General features: G+C 47.0%; 1 protein-coding gene and 1 non-coding gene across 6 annotated transcripts in view; both read right to left on the bottom strand.

Annotated features, from left to right (window-relative positions):
• LOC138959186 (uncharacterized) overlaps positions 1–20,583 on the bottom strand; it is a 238,685-nt gene that overhangs the window by 13,766 nt on the left and 204,336 nt on the right. For all 5 annotated transcript variants that reach the window (XM_070330571.1, XM_070330570.1, XM_070330574.1 and 2 more), the window contains 6 exons: positions 19,646–19,807; positions 18,955–19,122; positions 17,692–17,847; positions 11,839–12,000; positions 11,236–11,391; positions 9,992–10,156 (listed from right to left, as the gene is read on the bottom strand). In XM_070330571.1, the coding sequence (XP_070186672.1) occupies positions 9,992–10,156; positions 11,236–11,391; positions 11,839–12,000; positions 17,692–17,847; positions 18,955–19,122; positions 19,646–19,807 (969 nt within the window). The remainder of the gene's footprint in view (positions 1–9,991; positions 10,157–11,235; positions 11,392–11,838; positions 12,001–17,691; positions 17,848–18,954; positions 19,123–19,645; positions 19,808–20,583) is intronic.
• LOC138960507 (5S ribosomal RNA) lies at positions 8,353–8,471 on the bottom strand. The gene has a single exon (XR_011453989.1). It is a non-coding gene; the product is annotated as a 5S ribosomal RNA (ribosomal RNA).

Below are 20,583 nucleotides of genomic sequence, written 5' to 3'. Positions count from 1 at the left end.
TGCATTCTCGCTCTTGATATTATATATATATATATAATTTGCTTATTTGAATGCAAGAAACACTTGATACTACCCGCCTGTGGTTTAGGACAGTGTACCCATAAACTGTAAAGCAATCTTTAACAACTTCACTGCCCACCCCGTAGGTATTACGTGGTCATTTTTGGTTTGTCCTACGCCCATAACCGTAGCTATTACATGGGATTTGCGTCGGCAACATTTCAGGACATTTCTGAAAACTAAATGGGAGGTAACCACTGTCCAAGTTCTTGTATGGGGTTCTAAACACAGTTCTTTCCCATTGACCGTTCGGATAAGTTACTGGCTTACTACCACGTGTTGAAAACTTTGTTAGACTTGTACAACCATAGCCTAGAATTCACAATGGCGGCCGAAAGTCGGACCTCAACTCGTAGACCTGTTTTCAAGCGATACAGTGTTCTGGAAGCTCTACAAGAAGTGATTAATAGATTACCACACAGAAGAATACTTTTATGGGCTGTAATGTGAGTACCTGATGTTTGACACCAGTTTTAGCAGTGTTTTGTGTGGTTTTACATGCTGCAATGTGTGTGTGTAAGTCCGGAAACAGTAATTTTTGACAAAAATGGTCATTATATAAATTGTTACTATAACAATCACAAACAAAGTCCAATGATCATGTCATCACATAATAGCCAAGGGTATAAGCAAAACACATGCCAAAGATCTAAGAGATATCTCAATAAATGATCGAGCAGTGAACAGATTAGTGAACCTACCGAAGAAAGCAAAATTTTGCCCTGGCACACAGCAATACCAAAATGCTGTTATGCTGTGGCAGTGAAGAGGTTAAGTGTGGACATTTTCTTCCCAAAGAAACATCACTTTTCAGAACAAATATATAAAACTTTGCTCAATGGGAAAAAAAACACCAAAACATAGACCTATCTACAGTATGACCATACAGTCAGGCCTATTCTCTAAGTTTCAGTCATGAATGCTTTCCCACTCATCAATAAGCGTAATGTCATACTCTGTAGAACAACACAATGAAGCAATAGCTGTGTAAGATGTGACATTGAGTGTGTGCCCCATTCACCCAATTCAAGTCCTCCAGATTTTTACCTCTGGAGTTATTTGCGAGTCTGACTATAAAAAACAACAACAGCCGACAGACAATAGTTGACCTGAAGACAGCAATTGCAGACAGGATCAGGGGCAATCATCATGGTGGAATTTGCTTGTGTCATTGACCATTTTTGAGGGGTCCTTTGGAACACATTTTGGAGAGAACATAAAAGTCATGACTGTTTGACCTGCAGACAGGACATTTTCTGGAATGATCATGCATGAACTCAACAAATTATTTGAAAAAAAATGACCCTCTTTGCCATCAAGCCACACTTGCAAAGGCACACTACATTTATTTATTTCATGAACACATTCATGCCCTGATCCTGGCTGTAATTACTGTCTTCATATCTCTAGCTGTCAAAGGTAAGTTTCTATAGATCTTTTTAGTTACGAGTAACCCCCGAAAGTAAAAATCTAAAGGGTCAAAATAAGCAGAGTCTGGCGCTCACTCAATATAATGTCACATCTCCCATCAGACCATTTGACCCACAACCTTGAAACTTTTGAGAGCAACTCTAAATAGCAGGGATCGCGTTTACCGGTAATTTCCGGTATTTTACCGGTTAAGATTCGCCAATACCGGAAAAAAAAGTGGATGTCGGTCAGACGTACCGATTGTTATTTGGTTTGACCGGTAAAAAAAAAGTAGTAATTACAAAAATCGTTTGTCAGTACGAGGGAGGGAGAGAGAAGAGAGAGAGAGAGACAGACAGAGAGAGAGAGAGAGAGAGAGAGAGAGAGAGAGAGAGAGAGAGAGAGAGAGAGAGAGAGAGAGAGATTTGGATGGCTTGTTGTGACAGCGCTACAATGTTGCGATTATGTCTCCATTGATGACACTTGATGTCAAGGTGTCAAACATGACGTCAAAAATAACAAGGAGGCGAGCTCCGAAATGTCTTTCAGTACGATTGTGCCAGATCTAAAGTATTTGCTAGCAGATTATTTGAGCAATGTAGGTGGTCAGGGAGCGGAGAAATCTTTCTTGTCGCCGAGAAAAAGATCTACACACACAGACATCAGACATCATAATTTTCGCGCCATTTCTTTCGGTTCCCGGTTCATCGCAAGTCACTCAGGGATTTTGACATCGGCTCTGCGCGTGAAAACTTTTTGACAACAAAGAATAGGCGAAAGTGAAACTGTAACAGTAAGTAACTAGTGAGTAAGTCTTCCAGTTTCGTGATTACTATTTGCTTTCCTATTTTATTTCGGAAGTCTCTCTCTCTCTCTCTCTCTCTCTCTCTCTCTCTCTCTCTCTCTCTCTCTCTCTCTCTCTCTCACAGCGGCTGCTGATGTGTCACTGTCAAGTTGTGCGACAGTTGCTTTGGGGGGGGGGGGGGGGGGGGGGAACGTCCGCATATCACTGACATTGATAAACATTGATTTAATGTATTGTAAGTCATTGTTTGTCTTTTACTGGTTGCCTTGGCAAGCTTACCGATTTTCGTGAGAGCCTTGTAGCCAGCTCATGACGTCATACCGGTTTGAAAAATACCTAGCGCGATCACTGTAAATAGACGATGTTCGAAAATAACTCCGTCAGGATTTTCAGCGGTCTTGTAGAGTAAGAGGCCCTTTTAGACGGGCGCAGTGGCGGGGTGGTAAGACGTCGGCCTCTTAATCGGAAGGTCGTCAGTTCGATTCCCGGCCACGGCCGCCTGGTGGGTTAAGGGTGGAGATTTTTCCGATCTCCTAGGTCAACTTATGTGCAGACCTGCTAGTGCCTTATCCCCCTTCGTGTGTACCCGCAAGCACAAGACCAAGTGCGCACGAAAAAGATCCTGTAATCCATGTCAGAGTTCGGTGGGTTATAGAAACACCAAAATACCCAGCATGCTTCCCCCCAAATTGGCGTATGCTGCCTGAATGGCGGGGTAAAAACGATCATACACGTAAAACCCCACTCATGCAAAAACATGAGTGAACATGGGAGTTTCAGCCCATGAACGAAGAAGAAGAAGAAGAGGCCCAATTACTTGGAAGAGCTTCTCAAAACAAGGCCGAGCATGTACCCCGCTTCTGTTCTGCTTTATCCTGCGATCAGAACAAACAACTAACTCAGATGTGTATGTTATGCAGTGCACGCACAAAATGAGACCCCTTCATGAGTTCACCAGAGTTCACAATTTATTGCTAAAATGATCGCTGGCCAGTAGTGAGGTCACGTGGGGTAGTTTGGCTTCAGGTCACTAGAGTTTAGGAAAACTGTAAGGCTTCTTTTTAAGCCTACTGTCTATATGATACTTACCGAGACAGTACTATTCTTGCACATTATCTATTATAGGCCGAAAAAATTGGACAAAACGCTGAGTGGGTACAATTATCTCCCATAACCATGCGCCACCGTGGATCCCAAGCACTGTCCGAGTGCTTCCCCCTTACAGGATGTAGGTGGCGCGTCCTCTTTCTTTATGAGCTGCAAACCCTCAAAAAGCCCATAACATATCAAGAGGGGAGGCGGGAGGGAAACTCTAATAGTACTGTCTCGGTAAGTATCATATAGACAGTAGGCTTAAAAAGAAGCCTTACAGTCAATATAACACTTACCTCGACAGTACTATTCTTGCACAGAATACCAGAGTGGTGTGAGGGTGATATGTAGAGTATTAAACTCCTTAATCAAAATCACTTAAATCCAAGGATTAAGATACCCAGGCAATTTTCGAACAGTACTACCGTAAAAGAAAATATACCCAAGAAACATACCTTAGACTGACGTGACCATGCTGGCAACCACTGCTGTGTGGTGAACTCAATGTCAAAGTCCAGGCCACTCAAAGCTTGAATACCACTGAGTCTACGGCAAGTGGCTAAAGCGATGAGGAACAATTAGTCTTAAAAATCAGCAACTTGATACTGATGCCTGCCAGGGGTTCAAACTCATTGCTACGCAGGAGTTTGAGGACCAGAAAGACATCCCCCTTGGGAAATGAAACCCGAGGTTTAGACACCGCTGCATTGCTAATACCCGAAAGGACATTAGCGATGAGGGAGGACCTGATCAAGTGTTCAGGTCTGCGACCAGTAGCGGCCGCAATCGTGGAAGCGATGGCAGATCTGTATCCAAGAAGAGTCTTAGAAGAAAGACTCTTCTTTTGATACACTTCCACCAGGAAGTTGACCAAGTCCTGTGTTGAGGGATAAAGCGGCTTTATCCCCTTGGACAAGGCGAAGGTGGCCCAAGCTCTCCAGCGTAAGTCGTAGAGCTGATAGTTGATCGCCTCTTAGCGTTCAAGGAAAACTCTACTGAACTCTTGTGCAATCCTAGTGCAAGCAGTTTGGAGCGCACAAGAGCCATGCGGTCAAGCACAGACTCTCTGGACGTGGATGAGGGAGGCATGATCGAGGCTGGAGCAGACCTCCCCCGTCCAGATCCAGAGGTAGAGGGTCTACGTGGGTGAGACCGCGAAGATCTGGAAACCACGGAGCTGTTGGCCAGTAAGGCGCGACCAAAATCAGTCTTGGTCGTTCCTGCAGATATTTTGCCAGCACCCTCGGAATCAGAGATGTCGGGGGATAGGCGTAAGCATCGAGGAGCCTCCACAAGAGAGTGAATGCGTCCAAGTGGAACGCATTCATGTCTCGAAAGGGGCTGACGTACCTGGGAAGCCGAGCGCTGAATCGAGTTGCGAACAGATCGATCAGAGGACGGTCCCACCTTGCCCACAGACGCTGTAGAACGTTGTGAGCGATGGTCCATTCTGTGGAGAGAACCTGATCGCCCCGACTGAGAATGTCGGCCAGGGCGTTCAGTTTCCCCGGAACGAACTGGACTGACATCCGGACCTGATTGGTCTGGCACCAGAGCAGAATCTCCTCCGCCAACAGGGAGAGGGACCGAGAATTGGTGCCCCCCTGGTGGCGAAGGTAAGCTAAGCATGTGGTGTTGTTGTCCCCGTTGAAAATCAGAGGGGCCAAGGACAGGCCGAATGGGAGGGCCCGAAACTCGAACACTGTGCCCTCCCAAACGAACCGGAGCAGATGTCGGTACCCCGGGGCCACCAGGATGTGGAAGTAAGCATCCTGGAGGTCCCAGACATGGCCCAATCGTTTGGCCGGATGGCCAACCGGATCGACGAAGGGGTTTCCATCTTGAACTTGCACCTGTGAAGGTACAAGTTCAAGGTGGAGAGGTCCAACACCGGCCTGAACCGGCCGTCCTTTTTGGGGACGGTGAACAGGCGGGAGCAGAACCCCGGAGAAGGCTGAGAAAGGGGGTAGACCGCCTTCTTCTCGACCAACGAGTTCACCTCGTCCTGAAGAGCCTGCCATCTGGCAGGGTCTCGAGGAGGGGGGAACGTCAAGGGTAGAGCGGACAAAGGAGGTTGTGACGACAGCGGTAGAGAAAACCCCGACCACACCACCCTCAAGAAAAACTGGTTGGAGACCAGTCTGCCCCACATGCCACGGGCCCGAAAAAGGGAACCGACGGACGAAAAAAGGGGCAACTTGAGGGGGCGTCAACGTAGGGCCGGGACTCACTGAAAATTCTGCTGGCGGGCAGGCGCAGGCTTGCGACCACCCCCCCTGGTGGTGCTGCTTCCCCTTACCTGTCTGAGCACCCTTCGTCTTGCTTGGGAACGCGACAGGCGCCTAAGAGGAGGAAGAAGGAGGCAGTGAAACTGGCTTCTTCTTCTTCTTCTTCTGAGGCTGGGAGCTGGAGGTGACTGTAGCACTTCTCTTACTCCCCGCCGCCGTCGCCGAAGCAGCGAGGCCAACCATCAGAGAATCAGTGTTCCTCTGGCGTGTGGACTCCACCACAGAACGAACAGTGTCCGGATGAAAGAGGGAAGAAGGCTGAGGAAACGTGTTCCTCAGACTCTTCCTCATATCCGGAGGCACTATAGAAGTAGGCAGAAAATGATCACGGAACAGGGCCAATAAAGTGGACCCGTGTTCCAATGGCCAATTCTGCCGCAGACGTCACGCACGATCGCACGGCATGCAAAGCCCGATCCACTCGAACCGTGTCAAGGACCCGAGTGGAATCGGACTCTGCCCGATCGGGAGGGTCCAACAGTGTGGACAGCGTGCTCATCCATGTCAAGGCCTGTGATTGGGCCTCGACTGTGGAAGAAACGGTGGCCTCAAGATTGTGGAACGAAGCAGAGCTCAGTTCCACCTTCTTGACCGAAGGCACCTCCCCAACGAACACATCACCGTCAGCCCCACCCTAAACACTCGAAGTCTGGAAAGGGAGAGTTCGAGAGTCAAAGGGAAAAGGGAGGGACGAAACAGATTGGACACGAGGAAACAGTGGAGGTGCGCCTCCCGAAGGAAAGCATGGCACTGAACCCGCGTCCTCCCGAGGAACATAGGTCGCGTTTGCACGTGAATCTGTACTCCTCAGGCGATGTGCTGCCGCTTCCACCGTGGCACTAAGACTAGGGTGGAACGCGAATTGCCGGCGGCCGGATCGTTCATAAAACGAGCCGCCGGCAGACGCGGCGTGAGCCTCCCGCGCCCGGGCCGAAGCGGACTCAAAGGACGAGAGGGCGTCTCAGGGAAGGACGTCCTGAAACTGTTCAAACGTCCTTCTAGCTGTGCGAGGGCGAGCCTCCTGCCTCTCGTCCTCAGACCCCGGGTCCACGTCCTGTGTGTCAACACTAGACGACAGACGCTTAAGAGAGGCATCCGTGACGTCAAGACGCCGCGTGATGTCTGTTATGTACTGTTGGAAAGTACGAAGCATAGCTTCGGAAGTTCCATCAGAAACCGGCAAGGGTAGAGGATCAGTGTTAACCTCAGGGCGACCCTGATCCTCCTCCCTATCGTCCTCCGACTCACTCTCCTCTTCACTTCCCGACAACTCCTCAAAAGCAGGAGTGTAGGGAGCTTGAGGGGGCAGAGCCGAAAGCGATGAAGCAGGCTGTGAAGAAACGCCCACAGAAGCAAGAGGCCGCGAAGACCCCTGCCCCAAAGACAAACGTCTCCAGCAGCCGAAGGGGGAGAAAAACAACAACCCTGCGACTGTTGGGTCAGCCCAGCCAACGAACCCCCGCCATTTATAGACTGAACAGGAACCCATCGGGTCTGATCAGAAAAGAAATGGTCCGGTCCGGTCGGGGGTGCCGATCCGGTCCGGTAGGGTGGTCCGGTCCAGTGGTCCGGTCCGGTCCCGTACCATCCGGAGGTCCCGTTCGGCACCGAACCATCGTACCCACAGAAGTGTTCGGGTGGTTAGGTCCGGACGTGGACATACCGTACCATCCGGACCCGTAGGTCCGGTATGGTCCGGTTCGGTGCCAGACCATCCAGACCAACAGAGGTGGTCGGGTGGTCCGGCACCGGACCATCCGGACCCGTAGGTCCAGTACCGGACCATCCGGACCCGTAGGTCCAGTACCATCCGGAGGTCCCGTTCGGCACCGAACCATCCGTACCCACAGAAGTGTTCGGGAGGTTCGGTCCGGACGTGGACATACCGTACCATCCGGACCCGTAGGTCCGGTTCGGTGCCAGACCATCCGGACCAACAGAGGTGGTCGGGTGGTCCGATCCGGTCCGGTAGGGTGGTCCGGTCCGGTGGTCCGGTCCGGTCCCGTCCCATCCGGAGGTCCCGTTCGGCACCGAACCATCCGTACCCACAGAAGTGTTCGGATGGTTCGGTCCGGACGTGGACATACCGTACCATCCGGACCCGTAAGTCCGGTGGTCCGGTATGGTCCGGTTCGGTGCCAGACCATCCGGACCAACAGAGGTGGTCGGGTGGTCCGGTCCGGACCATCCGGACCCGTAGGACCATCCGTCACCCGAACACCAGACGCTAAGGAATGGCGTGGGGTCAAGACGGTCCGGTCGGAGGTGTCGGTCTGAGCAACAGAAACAATGTTCCCGTCGCCCTGACCATTCGACAGAAGTACCACGTTCTGTCGAACACCTCCACGTCCAGTAACTAGTCGGCCGGAGCGTTTCATAGAGGGACAGCCACCAGTCACACGGACGTCAGAGGGAACCGTAGTAGCAGTGGTCGTAGGCACGAAGCCTGAAAACCCCTGCCCCCACAGGACCGCCCTGAACGGGGTCAATTCGCATCCCAACCCCAGCGGGGAGGGAATTCAGAGACCCCGTCATCTCCTCCGATCTCCCCCCCCCCCAGGAGGCCGAAACTACTGTCGAAACAGCAGCAGACAACCCAGCGAGGGAGTTCAGAGGAGGACCCGTGTCCCTCCTGGCTTCCACAGCGGTGGAAACCGAGGAGAGCACAGGAGAGGCACCGGAAAAGGAAGATTTTAATGCCAACTGCACCCGGTGTTCCCAGGCGGTCACCCATCCAAGTACTAACCGGGCCCGACGTTGCTTAACTTCGGTGATCGGACGAGAACCGGTGTTTTCAACGTGGTATGGCCGTTGGCTGTCAAAACCTGAGTCTCTCCAGTAGCCCCTAGATCGGATTCACCAACCCCCAAAGAGGGTTGGGAATCGACCTGCTACCGGATTCGAGCCAGGGAGGAGAAGGAAAGCTTCCCCCCAGGCTTGAAACCGGGAGGAGCTGAAGCCTGAGACTGAGGGCCGGACAACGGCGTCGAAGGGGGGGAAGCCTGTTCCACTGAAGGAGAAGGAGAAAGAAGCTTTTTCTTTCCCCTCGACCTTCCCCGAACCTTCGACGGTGCAGCCCCGCCCGAAGTCCCAGGCTCAAGCCCAGCCTGTTTGAGCAAGCTCGCATTGAGCTTGCTCAAACAGGCTTTCTCCGCCCTCCCTCGCAAAGCGTTTGGGGAGGGAGAGTCGGAGCGCCGAAAGGTCCCCTTCTCCGTGCGCAAAACATGACGCTGGGCGCCCGGAGAAGGGTTGCCCCCGGCAGACTCTGGTTCCGTAGAACCAGAGCCCAAAACAGGACGAGACATCCTACCTCGCCCTGTAAAAGGTAAAGGTATTCCCATAACCATCTGGTCGTAGGGGAGAGAGATGTTAGAGATCTCCACTTTTCTGGGGGCCAGCTTTTTATGAGGGCGGTGCCCATCTCCTCTCCCTCGCTGCCTTTGCCTTCCCCGGCCCTGAATAGGGTCAGGTACCCATTTCCAGCTGGGTGGACTGGAGAGCGCTCGGAAAAATCGGGTATTTGTATTTGTCCCCGAGTGGGGGACGAACCACGACCTCCAGCGTGAGAGGCAAGCGCTCTAACCACTGCGCCACTCCGCTCAAAACAGGACGAGACATCCTACCTCGCCCTGTACGTACCCTTAAAGACCAAGAATTAACAAAATTCAAAGAAAATTTAGGTCAATACTCAAGTGAATGCGGCGAAACGAGAAGCAGACGACCGGTCACCACGAAGTAGGACGGGAGGCACGCCGAGTCCGCCACACAACAACGGAGGCACAAGTTGAAGGAAACACAACGTAGCCTCAAGCCAGAAGTGGAATAACACACAATAATCCAACAGGTGATAGTCCACACAGAAAAGAAGCCTCTTAGTCCAAAATAATCCGGGAGCGTAGCAGAAACACAGCCGTCTGACACGCGCGAGAAAAGAAAGAGGACGCGCCACCTACATCCTGTAAGGGGGAAGCACTCGGACAGTGCTTGGGATCCACGGTGGCGCATGGTTATGGGAGATAATTGTACCCACTCAGCGTTTTGTCCAATTTTTTCGGCCTATAATAGATAATGTGCAAGAATAGTACTGTCGAGGTAAGTGTTATATTGACACACTGGCTTAGCGAACAACTTCCAGTGATCAGCAAGCGATGTGCATATTTTCAAACAAAAGGGTACCATATTGAAAATCCTGACAGAGTTATTTCCGGAAAACTTTTAATCAGCATTTCCTTATGCATGTAAGTGTGCGTGAATGCGTTTCCCTTAAAGCTAGAAATAAGCAGTCATTAGATTCCACAAATCCTGCATGGTAAGAGTGCGGCAAATTGGGACTCACTGAGGTTGCAGTCAGCACTTTCGACAGAGTTATTGACCCTGGTGACATAGCCTTCAGGACACCGGTCACAAAGAACCGCAGCCTCCTTGTTCTTGTAGAAACCTTGCTGACAAGGCGTGCACACATTTGATCCAGGCTTGTTCTCTTTGCCTGGTGGGCAGCTCACTGTGCAAAAGCAGCAGAGGAAACAGGGACATATAGTAACATAAACATCATGCAATACAAATGCAGACTCGCATATATATGTCTTCAGAGATGAACACTCTGGTACTACTACTAGCTAAAACTGCTGGCATGCACAGGTACAATCTAGATACTCTTGACCTGTTTAGCCGCTATTGAACTAACTAACAATTGAGCAAAATAACTTCTTCATGCCACAAATGTGACATTCAGATACTAAAATGACAATGTCTGTACTTCCCGTTCCGAAGAAAAGTAAAAGATTACTACAATGCATATATATTGTACTATGTATAGGTCATGGCCGAATCTCGCTGCAAAGAATCAGAATTCTGATCTCGTCTGGCTGAAATGGGGATTCCGATCTCATCCAGAAGTTCGCTGGATAGAATCAGAATTCTGATCTCGTCTGGCTGAAATGGGGATTCCGATCTCATCCAGAAGTTCGCTGGATAGAATCAGAATTCTGATCTCGTCTGGCTGAAATGGGGATTCCGATCTCATCCAGAAGTTCGCTGGATAGAATCAGAATTCTGATCTCGTCTGGCTGAAATGGGATTCCGATCTCATCCAGAAGTTCGCTGGATAGAATCAGAATTCTGATTTTGTCTGGCTGAAATGGGGATTCTGATCTCATCCAGAAGTTCACTGGATAGAATAAGAATTCTGGTCTCCTCTGGCTGAAATGGGGATTCTGATCTCATCCAGAATTTCGCTGGATAGAATAAGAATTCTGATCTCATCTGGTTGAGATTGGAATTCCAATCCTATCCAAAAGACCGCTGAATAGAATCAGAATACCGATATTCTCTTGCGTTAAAATCAAACTCGCGAAACAGCTGGATGAGATCGGAATTCTGCTTTTAATCAGCTAGATTCTGAATCTGGCCAGATTCCGATCACAGCCATGACATATATTTTTATTCTTCAGCATCCTTCTTTCCACACCTACATGAACACCCACACCCACACACAAGTACACACACAGACACACACACAGACACATACACACACACGCACACACACACAGACACACACAACAGAGCTCCCGTTGAACTTACAGATGCACTCGGATTCATTGACCGCTCCAAATCGTGGCGTAGTTCTGTCTGTACCACACTTCAGGCATGATGTCTGCCAGGGATCAGGCTGGTAGAATCCAAAGCTACACATCGAACAGCCATTTCCATTGATGTAGGAGCCGGCCGTGCAGTTGGCTACAGGAAAACAAAGCCCCAGTAACAATAGATACTTGTCAAATAATATCCAAATTAATACTTCTAACATACAAACTATATCTACTATTACTGTATTAGGCAATAAAACACAAAATGGCCCGAATAATGACACTTTTTTCTATTAGATCAGATTCCAACCCATAGTTTCATCTACAGTGCTGTAAAAGCCTGTGTCAATTCTTCATATCTCTTTAAAAAAAATCTTATTATGAGCAATATACCAATATTTGCTGCCAGTTTGAGTTGACATTATAGTTTTGACAAACAGCATCGTACATGCAAGTATCTAATATGTCTTCTCTGTAGATTTGGTTTGGTAAATACCCTCAACATAAAGTTGCATTGATATAAAAATGAATCCAAGAAAGAGTACAATTTAATACGAACTCAAAAAGATGATCAGATTTGAAATGAATAGCTACGTACGGACAGTGCATTCTGTCCGGCTGGTTGAGTTGCGGTTGGGAGTGACAAACTGCAGTGGACACAAGGTGCAGTCCATAAAGACGTCCATGTTATTCTTGTAGTAACCACGCTCACAGCCAAGACAAGCATCACCCTTCTTCTCCTTTCCAGGTTCACAGTAGGCTGCACACAGTTGTAACATGGCATGAAAACACATACTGAATAAAATGTGTACTCCTCAGCAGAAATGGCAGCATAAAAAGATAAGAAAATAAGATATAAGATCAAGTAAGAAAACTTTAATGTCCATTTTCATTTTACACAAACATGGACATTTTTCTTCTGGCACATACCACATTGATCTCAGTGAGTCCAAGATCATGTGCTACGAGAAATTATTGCATGTGACTAGACTTTACTAATATCATATGCCTCTACATTCGAGGTGGAACATCGGGCCATAGCAATGTTGCTGCAGTGTATGTAAAACCACTGGGTTTTTACAGGACTGAGTAAGGGAAGAGGTGGCACGAATTTTTTTACTAAAATCCTTCCAAATTGTGTTTTGGGTTTCCTGCAATATTAGGTACTTTGAACACCCTAGATTCATTGTGTCATGTTTATTTTGTCAATTGTATCGTATTTTTTGCAATAAAGTGATGAATTTCAAAGTGAGTGCACATGCATGAGTGATAAAAGTCAGAAAACTTGCTGAAAAAATCGATGTTTTCAAGGGCTTGAAACAGCCACTTTTCTTCCAAGAAGACAAACTCGTTGCACTGGACACGATCCATCGGGAATTCCCGTTTGCTGGTGACGTCAACAATACCCCAAAATAGCCCGTTATTTTCGCTCAACTGTCAGAGCACAAGCATACTATCCGCGACAGGAATTCCCGGATTTGCAAGATTGACCGTCGATCTATGAGAGCTCTTCTCTGGTTGGTCATTGTAACTTACCATGGCTACTGGCGCATGCGCAACAAGCCTTATCCGCTGTAAACACAACATCGGTTTGTCGATCGAATTACACTACCGTCTATCAGTCGGCCAGCAATGTTCACTGCAAAATTCAACGATAGAAAGAGGTTTGTGGGGCAGGCATCGGGCAAGAGGAAGAAGCAGCTTGCATTAGCTCGAATAGCCGAACAAGAAAAGTCCACGGGCGATGAAAACGCGCCCCGCGAAGTTGGCGCAGCGGAGTGTGTCGTTTTGGATGGTGGAGGTGATGCACATTTTTCTCATCGACTTCAAGTCGAACCTCGGCCAGTGTTGTGCGATATACACGACAACCAGCAGGAAATAGAGGGTGCTTCTGCCTCTGCGAAGAAGCTAAGAAGATTCAGTGGTGCCGATGACTTGCAGAACGCACAAGTGCCAGCCGATGTGCCTGCTGAACCGAAACGTACATGGTGTATCGTTGAGTGTGGTCAGCTCAACTCGCTATTATCGGATGTGAAGTGCCCGGAATGCGAAGCAGGACATTTAACGATACGCGTTGGAGAATCCATGGGCTTGTCCCAAGAGTTAGCACTTTGCTGTGACAGCTGCCAGTACAGACGGTCAGAATTTTCTTCACCTAGAGAGAGCAACCGCAACCACATGAAGAATGTTCCCTTTGACGTGAACAAACAGATTGTCCTATACTCGCATGAGATTGGCAGTGGGTACTCAAGTGTGGAAAAGCTGTGCACGGTGTTTGGCATGCCCGTGATGAACAAAAGCTCATATCAAAGAATTGATAAAAAGGTCAATGCCAGCATCTTGGCCGTAACAAATGTCACACTGGTGGAAACTGTTGAGCATGTAAATGTTGCATACAGGCAGACCTTTCCTCAAGGTAGAGCAGATGTCCAGTTTGACGAAGAGGATGAAGACGCTGCCTGGGAAGAAGATGACGGTATTCTTTGGGTAGATGTTGCCTTTGATGGCACCTGGCATAAAAGGGGTTTTTCATCACATTATGGTGTAGGAGTGGTGGTTGACGTTCTCACTGGGTTGGTGCTCGACTTCTCTGTAAAATCCACCTACTGCCACACATGTGCCATGAATAAGGAGAAGTTGGAGGAGATGACCCCTGCCCAACAACTGCGATGGGAGCAGCAACACCGAGCTGAGTGCAGCATCAACCACCAGGGATCTGCAAAGTCTATGGAGAGGGATGCAGCGTTGGAGTTATGGGGAAGGTAAGAATATAATCTGTATACCCCCACCATAGCCTATCTTTTAATTTTTGAAGTTCAGAACAGAGAGAGAGAGAGAGAGAGAGTGCACGAAGATTCGATTATGAATTAGTAACAATAACAAAGTTCATTTATAGCCTTTTATAACAAAACAAGAACAAAACAATACTACTGTGAAAATATTTTGTAACACAACACCCCCCCCCCCCCCCCCCCCCCCCTTTATAACTTTATAGGCAAATCCTGAACTCATAAATTGTGTTCTGCAAGTAGAGGTGCACAATTTGCTTGCCTACACAATGGGTTTTCTGATTTTTACTGTGCTGCAGGTCTGTTGAGCGTCACAACCTCAGGTACAGAACTATGCTGTCGGACGGAGATTCTACGGCTTTCAATGCTGTGGCTGCAGCTCAGCCCTACGGTCCCACATGTCCCATCACCAAGCTGGAATGTACCAACCACCTCCCCAAGAGAATGGGCACAGCTCTCCGCAAGGCAGCAAAGGATGAAAGGCTTGGTGGAAGAGGGGAGGGGCGACTAACCAAGGAAAAGTGCCAACGCTTGCAAAACTACTTCCGTAGCGCGATCCTCAACAACCTTGAAGATCAGCGAGCCATGGAGCAGGCGATCTGGGCCACTTTCTTCCATGTAACTTCAACGGACGAGGACCCTCACCATGACAGATGTCCAGCTGGGCCAGCCTCCTGGTGCTTTTTTCAAAAAGCCAGGGCAGAAGGGCAACCACCACCTCCACACGCAGAGCACAACGGCACCGCCTTGTCCAGGGAAGTATCGCATGCTGTTCTGCCCATCTACAGAAGAATGACCAATCCCATTCTTCTCAACCGCGTGGCCCATGGCAAAACCCAGAACAGTAACGAGTCTCTGCACAATGTCATGTGGGGACACTGCCCCAAAGAAATCTTTGTTGGGAAAGGCCGGGTGGAAGCAGCCACCGCTGAGGCTGTTGCGAAGTTCAACAGAGGCAACTTTGCACTGGCACAGGTCATGGACCACATGAGCTTGCCAATAACTGATCTCATGGAGGCTGCTTTGGCCAAGAAAGACAAGGTTAGGATTCAGAAAGCAGAGAAAGCAACAGCTGTGGCCGCTGTGGCAGCACGTAGGGCAAGATGTGCGGGTCGTCAACGCCAGCTGGAGCAGCAAGAAGACCAGGAAGGGGAGGTGTACGGAGCTGGACTGATGGGAGACGGGGGAGAATAAGTAACTGAACCATTTCAAGAAGTCTGTGAACAATACAGGAGCACTCATATCATCTTTATTTGCCCATCTGTCTTCATCTTTTTTACAGAAACATTTCACAAACTTTCAATCACCATTTTCTCAGAATATGATTTTCAAGGACGGTAACCACGCGACGAAGGTCTTCACTTCTCATCTACTTGTGGTAGACTACCAATTTTTTCACCCCAATCATTGTAAATGAATTCGCCCCGTAGTTACAGGAGCGCTTTTTCAAAAAAATTTGTTTTTTGTTTTTTATGAATTAGAATAAAAGCCTGACATAGCATTTTCATGCGAAAATATAATGTCTGCCAATTTTTATTTTTTTTATGGAAACTAAGGCTGATACTCACAAAAATGCTCTGTAACTACTGAGAAACGCTACTTGTGAGTTCATAACAACAAATATGAGGTTTTTAGCTTCAGAAATTTCTAAAATATCACGCTAGAGCTGAATAGGCCGTTTCATGTTTTTTTGTCAAAAATCGAGCGTTTTTACCCATAAAAAGACCCTCAGGCAATTTTTTTGCACAAATGAGTCTTTTTATGTGTTTTTGCTTGATAATACGTACAAATATTGCAAGAAAAAGTGCAAACATCCAGTAGAAATTTTTCGTGCCACCTCTCCCCTTAACTCAGCGGCAAACTTCCAACCTGGATATCACACTTTCTGTACTTTCAGTACCATAAGGCGCAACTTTTTTCCTCAACTTGAACCCCAGGTCAACTTATGTGAAGACCTGTTAGTTCCTTATCCCCCTTAATGTGTACACGCAAGCACAAGACCAAGTGCGCACGGAAAAGATCCTGTAATCTATGTCGAGTTCAGTGGGTTATAGAAACACCAAAATACCCAGCATGCTTCCCCCGGAATCGGCGTATACTGCCTAAATGGCGGTGTAAAAACGGTCATACTCGTTAAAACCCACTCATGCAAAAACATGAGTGAACATGGGAGTTTCAGCCCATGAACGAAGAAGAACCCCTACGACCTATTGACCGGTATCGCCTTATGTAAGGCTAAAGACAAGTACACATGTACCCACATCGCTATACAAAGAAACATAACACTCCTTCTCTTGTGATATGCATGTTTCTGATACTGTCACCCTGGCAAAGTTTCCTCTCAAACATCAAAGAAGTGTGTCTCATTGGCAAAACTTGGTCATTGACCCCGGGTAAGAAGGTCAGTGTATGTAAACTGGGGCTGCCTTTGATCTCACTGAATATCCGAGCAAAAATATTTCCACTCTGTATTCTTCCTTTGATGTGCAGCCAATACACCGGAAATGCCTACTGTGTGGATTTTTCTCAATTTTACCTGAAAAATGGGGGCTGTGCCCTTTATAACGGAGCGCCTTATAGTCCTGAAAATACGGTAGTTTAAAGTCTGGTTTGGTTGGATCTACCAGGAACGAAGCTCCTGCTGGCATAGCTGTCAGGTTCAGATGGCGAGCCTTTCTTAGATGTATGTTTCCATGATTGTTCAGTAAATGTTCTTGTGTTTGGCTTTTACAGCTAATTTCCTGGCTGGATGCATCAAGGCATGGTGGACACCCTACACAGGGTCATAAACAATGACACATGGAAGGATACAGATTGATGTGTACATTTGGTTGATTAGTAATACAGTATCAATAAGAACATATAAATGTATGCATCTCTTGTCTAAGGAGATAAGATGGCATGAAAACAAACTTAAATTCAACTTCCTAAATAAACTCTATGTTAAAAAAAAGACGATTCCTTACAATGTCCTACATCTTTTTTAAAAACAATTCAGGTACAGTGGAACTCCCCTTTTGAGACCCCCCAATTTAAGACTCCCTCCCTTTTTAAGACCCTGTGTTCTCAGACTTTCTGTTCATATAACCTCTGTAAATATACCCCCATTTAACATTTTAAGACTCCCTTCTTTGTAAGTCCTGATATTCTCAGATTTGTGGAGGTCTTAAAAGGGGGTTCCACTGTAAAAGCACCATTGATTCCTGTTCTGTTCCTTGTCTGTAGTGATGCTTTCAGCACACATTCATGCATACAGACTGGTCAAGCTGTCCATTCTAAAGGGGAAGTCTTCTCCCAACACAGTCACGTAGTACACGACATAATTGTGACGTAGTACACAATACAATAGTGATGTAGTACACGACATAATTGTGACGTAGTACATAATACAATAGTGACGTAGAACACGACATAATTGTGACGTAGTACACGACATAAATGTGATGTAGTAAACAACATAATTGTGACGTAGTACACAATACAATCGTGATGTAGTACACGACATAATTGTGACATAATACATAATACAATAGTGACGTAGTACACGACATAATTGTGACGTAGTACACAATACAATAGTGACGTAGTACACGACATAATTGTGAATTAGTACACAATACAATAGTGATGTAGTACACAATATAACAATTCCCAAAGCTTACTTTCACAGTCGCTGGCGGAGGTGGATGTGTTCTGCCGAGTGCTCTGCAGAGAAGGACAGTCCATACAGTCAGGCTGATAGGGTTGTTCTTGGTATGATCCTTGTGGACACGCTTCACACACTGTGCCCTGGATCTTGTAGCCTGCTGCACAGTCCACTGCGCACAAGGAAGAAACAGACGCATGAACAACATGCAGTATCCGTTGCGTTTACTCATTTACAGACAAACAAATGTTTTTTGGGATAATTTATTCATTCTCATAACTCTACGGAGAGCTTCAAAGTTTTCTGTGAAAACTTTATATTGGCATGAATATTTTGGCTTGAAAATGTTTACAAATTCGTGTTCTTTTCTTTGGGACAGACTGTGTATATCAATGTGTGTGTGTGTGTGTGTGTGTGTGTGTGTGTGTGTGTGTGTGTGTGTGTGTGTGTGCGTACGTGTGAGTGTGTTTGTTAGGGGGGGGGGGGGGTTGAGGAATGCACAGCCATAATCAGATTGAGTGTCATAACACCTATAGTCATGAGTATACCGATCAAGATACATGCAGAACATGAGGCACTGCTACAGGAATATTCTACACTCATGCCTGAAAATATAAACAAAGTGACAGAAGTGAAACAGCAACGATCTTAACCTCAGGAAATGACAAACACAGAATAAACGCTATTCATCTTTAATGAGCTGTGTCTCCAAGCAGGACACATGGGTAATCATCGAGACGACGGGCGCAGTGGCGTGGTGGTAAGACGTCGGCCTCATAATCAGGAGGTCATGAGTTGGAATCCCGGTCGCTGCCGCCTGGTGGGTTAAGAGTGGAGATTTTTCCGATCTCCTAGGTCAACGTATGTGCAGACCTGCTAGTGACTTAACCCCCTTCATGTGTACACGCAAGCACAAGACCAAGTGCGCACGGAAAAGATCCTGTAATCCATGTCAGAGTTCGGTGGGTTGTAGAAACACGAAATAACCCAGCATGCCTTCCCCGAAATGGGCGTATGCTGCCAGAATGGCGGGGTAAGAACGGTCATACACGTAAAAATCCACTCGTGCTAAAAACATGAGTGAACTTGGGAGTCTAAGCCCAGAAGTTGAAGAAGAATTATCGAGACAAAGAGAACACAAACTTGTCAATGGCCCAATCTGCTGGAAAGAAAAAAACAGGATGCATGTCCCGCAGTTTAAGTACTGCATTTGTAACAGCATCCCACCAGAAGTACTAGTTGAAAGGGCTGGCATTTAAAACCCAGACGGGCAACTTACAGACTGTGCACTGTGTCACATTTGTGGCCCCTTCAGAGGGAGTAACATAGCGTGTGTCAGGACAGGCAGTGCACGTGTAGAAGTTGTCAATGGCGTTGTCTTTGTAGAAACCAATGGGACAGATGATGCAGGAGCCGTTCATCTTCTGGTACCCAGATGGACAGTACTCTGCAAGTCAAATCCGCCATTAGCATTACTGTTCCCAGAATCAGAGTACGAGACCAATGCCCGAAACAACACTGCATTAGAACAAACCTAACAGTAAATCTCCCATGTTCTGCTTGTCACTCTCTTTGACATGAAGTTTCACTGATAAAAAATAGCAGCTAGCAGTTGTACATGCAGTAGTTTTTGAGAGAAAGATTTAAAAACAAACACTTAACAGCAATATGGCTGTTAAAGCCACTTCTTCCAATGTGTTTGGTCCAGAGTAAAGGAGAGTAATTCTACAATCATAAATATCACAAACCTGACAGAAGAGAAAAAAACCCAACTACATTGTACTTCAATGATTCTGGCAAAAAAGGAATGTAGATGTATATAGTTTCTCAACCAGACAACTCACAAAATGAAGATAATATAGTGCACAACAAGCTGACAGTTACTCCATTTAAGATCAATATATTTCAATAGGAAGTCCAGCCCAGCGTGGTTCCAGGCACAGGTTTGACCAAGTGAGTGAACGACTCACGTTCACACTCTGTCATCATGGTGGAGCCGGTCATACGCGTGTCCATCATGTTTCCCACGCAGGGCAGACAGTCGGTCTCGTCAGCCTTTGGTTGGTACGTTCCCCTGGGACACTTCTCACAGGTATCTTGTCCCGCTGGCCGGTAACCAGCCGCACATTTGTCTGTAATATAATCATGCACACATCGGTTGAAAATAAAAAGAAGCGGGGAGGGGAGGGGAGGGAGGGGTGGGCTCAGACTGAGCTCTAGTCTACTTGACAGCAGAAAAAACCCACAACTGTTTATTAAACAAGAACAAAAACAGAAATTCACCTTTAGGCCTGCCTCACAAGAACATATAAAGATTCATAATTAGATTTAACTTTGTGTATCATAATTTAATACATTGTAAAATATTACTTTTCCTCTAAGGACTTCTAGTCAAACTCCCCCCTTGAACACAACACAATTCCTGATCTGAAAATGAAATAAATAGTAGAGCCTCTCCCTTGCAACCAATTAAGTCATGAAACAATTATATGCAAAAGCATAAGTATGATAAGATGCCTTCCTTGTATCTTAATGAAGTCAACACTGCTGACAACACAACTTGCTGCTATCATATGTCATCTCCAGACCTGGGGACCCCTGTTTTGCACTTAGAGTATTATCAAATAAGCTCGGTGTATTTTCATTAAAAAAAATGTGCGTACTCCACACAGCTATTGAACCTCCATGATTCAAAGATATTTCACATGCGTCCGTCGCACCCTTGATTAAGTGTACCAATACATTTAAAACAAATGCTACTCTTTCAATGTTTACTGACTAAAAGCTGTAGTCATGTGTCAAATGACCGCTGGATCGTATTTGTGATGCGCTTATGAAGAAAATTAGTCTACGAATTCTTCTCGTCGTATTTTTTTCCACTGACCGTACTGCTCGTATTCTAGACAAT

Source organism: Littorina saxatilis, linkage group LG2, assembly GCF_037325665.1.
Source record: "Littorina saxatilis isolate snail1 linkage group LG2, US_GU_Lsax_2.0, whole genome shotgun sequence".
Lineage (NCBI taxonomy): Eukaryota > Metazoa > Mollusca > Gastropoda > Littorinimorpha > Littorinidae > Littorina > Littorina saxatilis.
The sequence above is the reverse complement of the archived record's forward strand: the minus strand, read 5'-3'. Positions and strand labels throughout refer to the sequence as shown.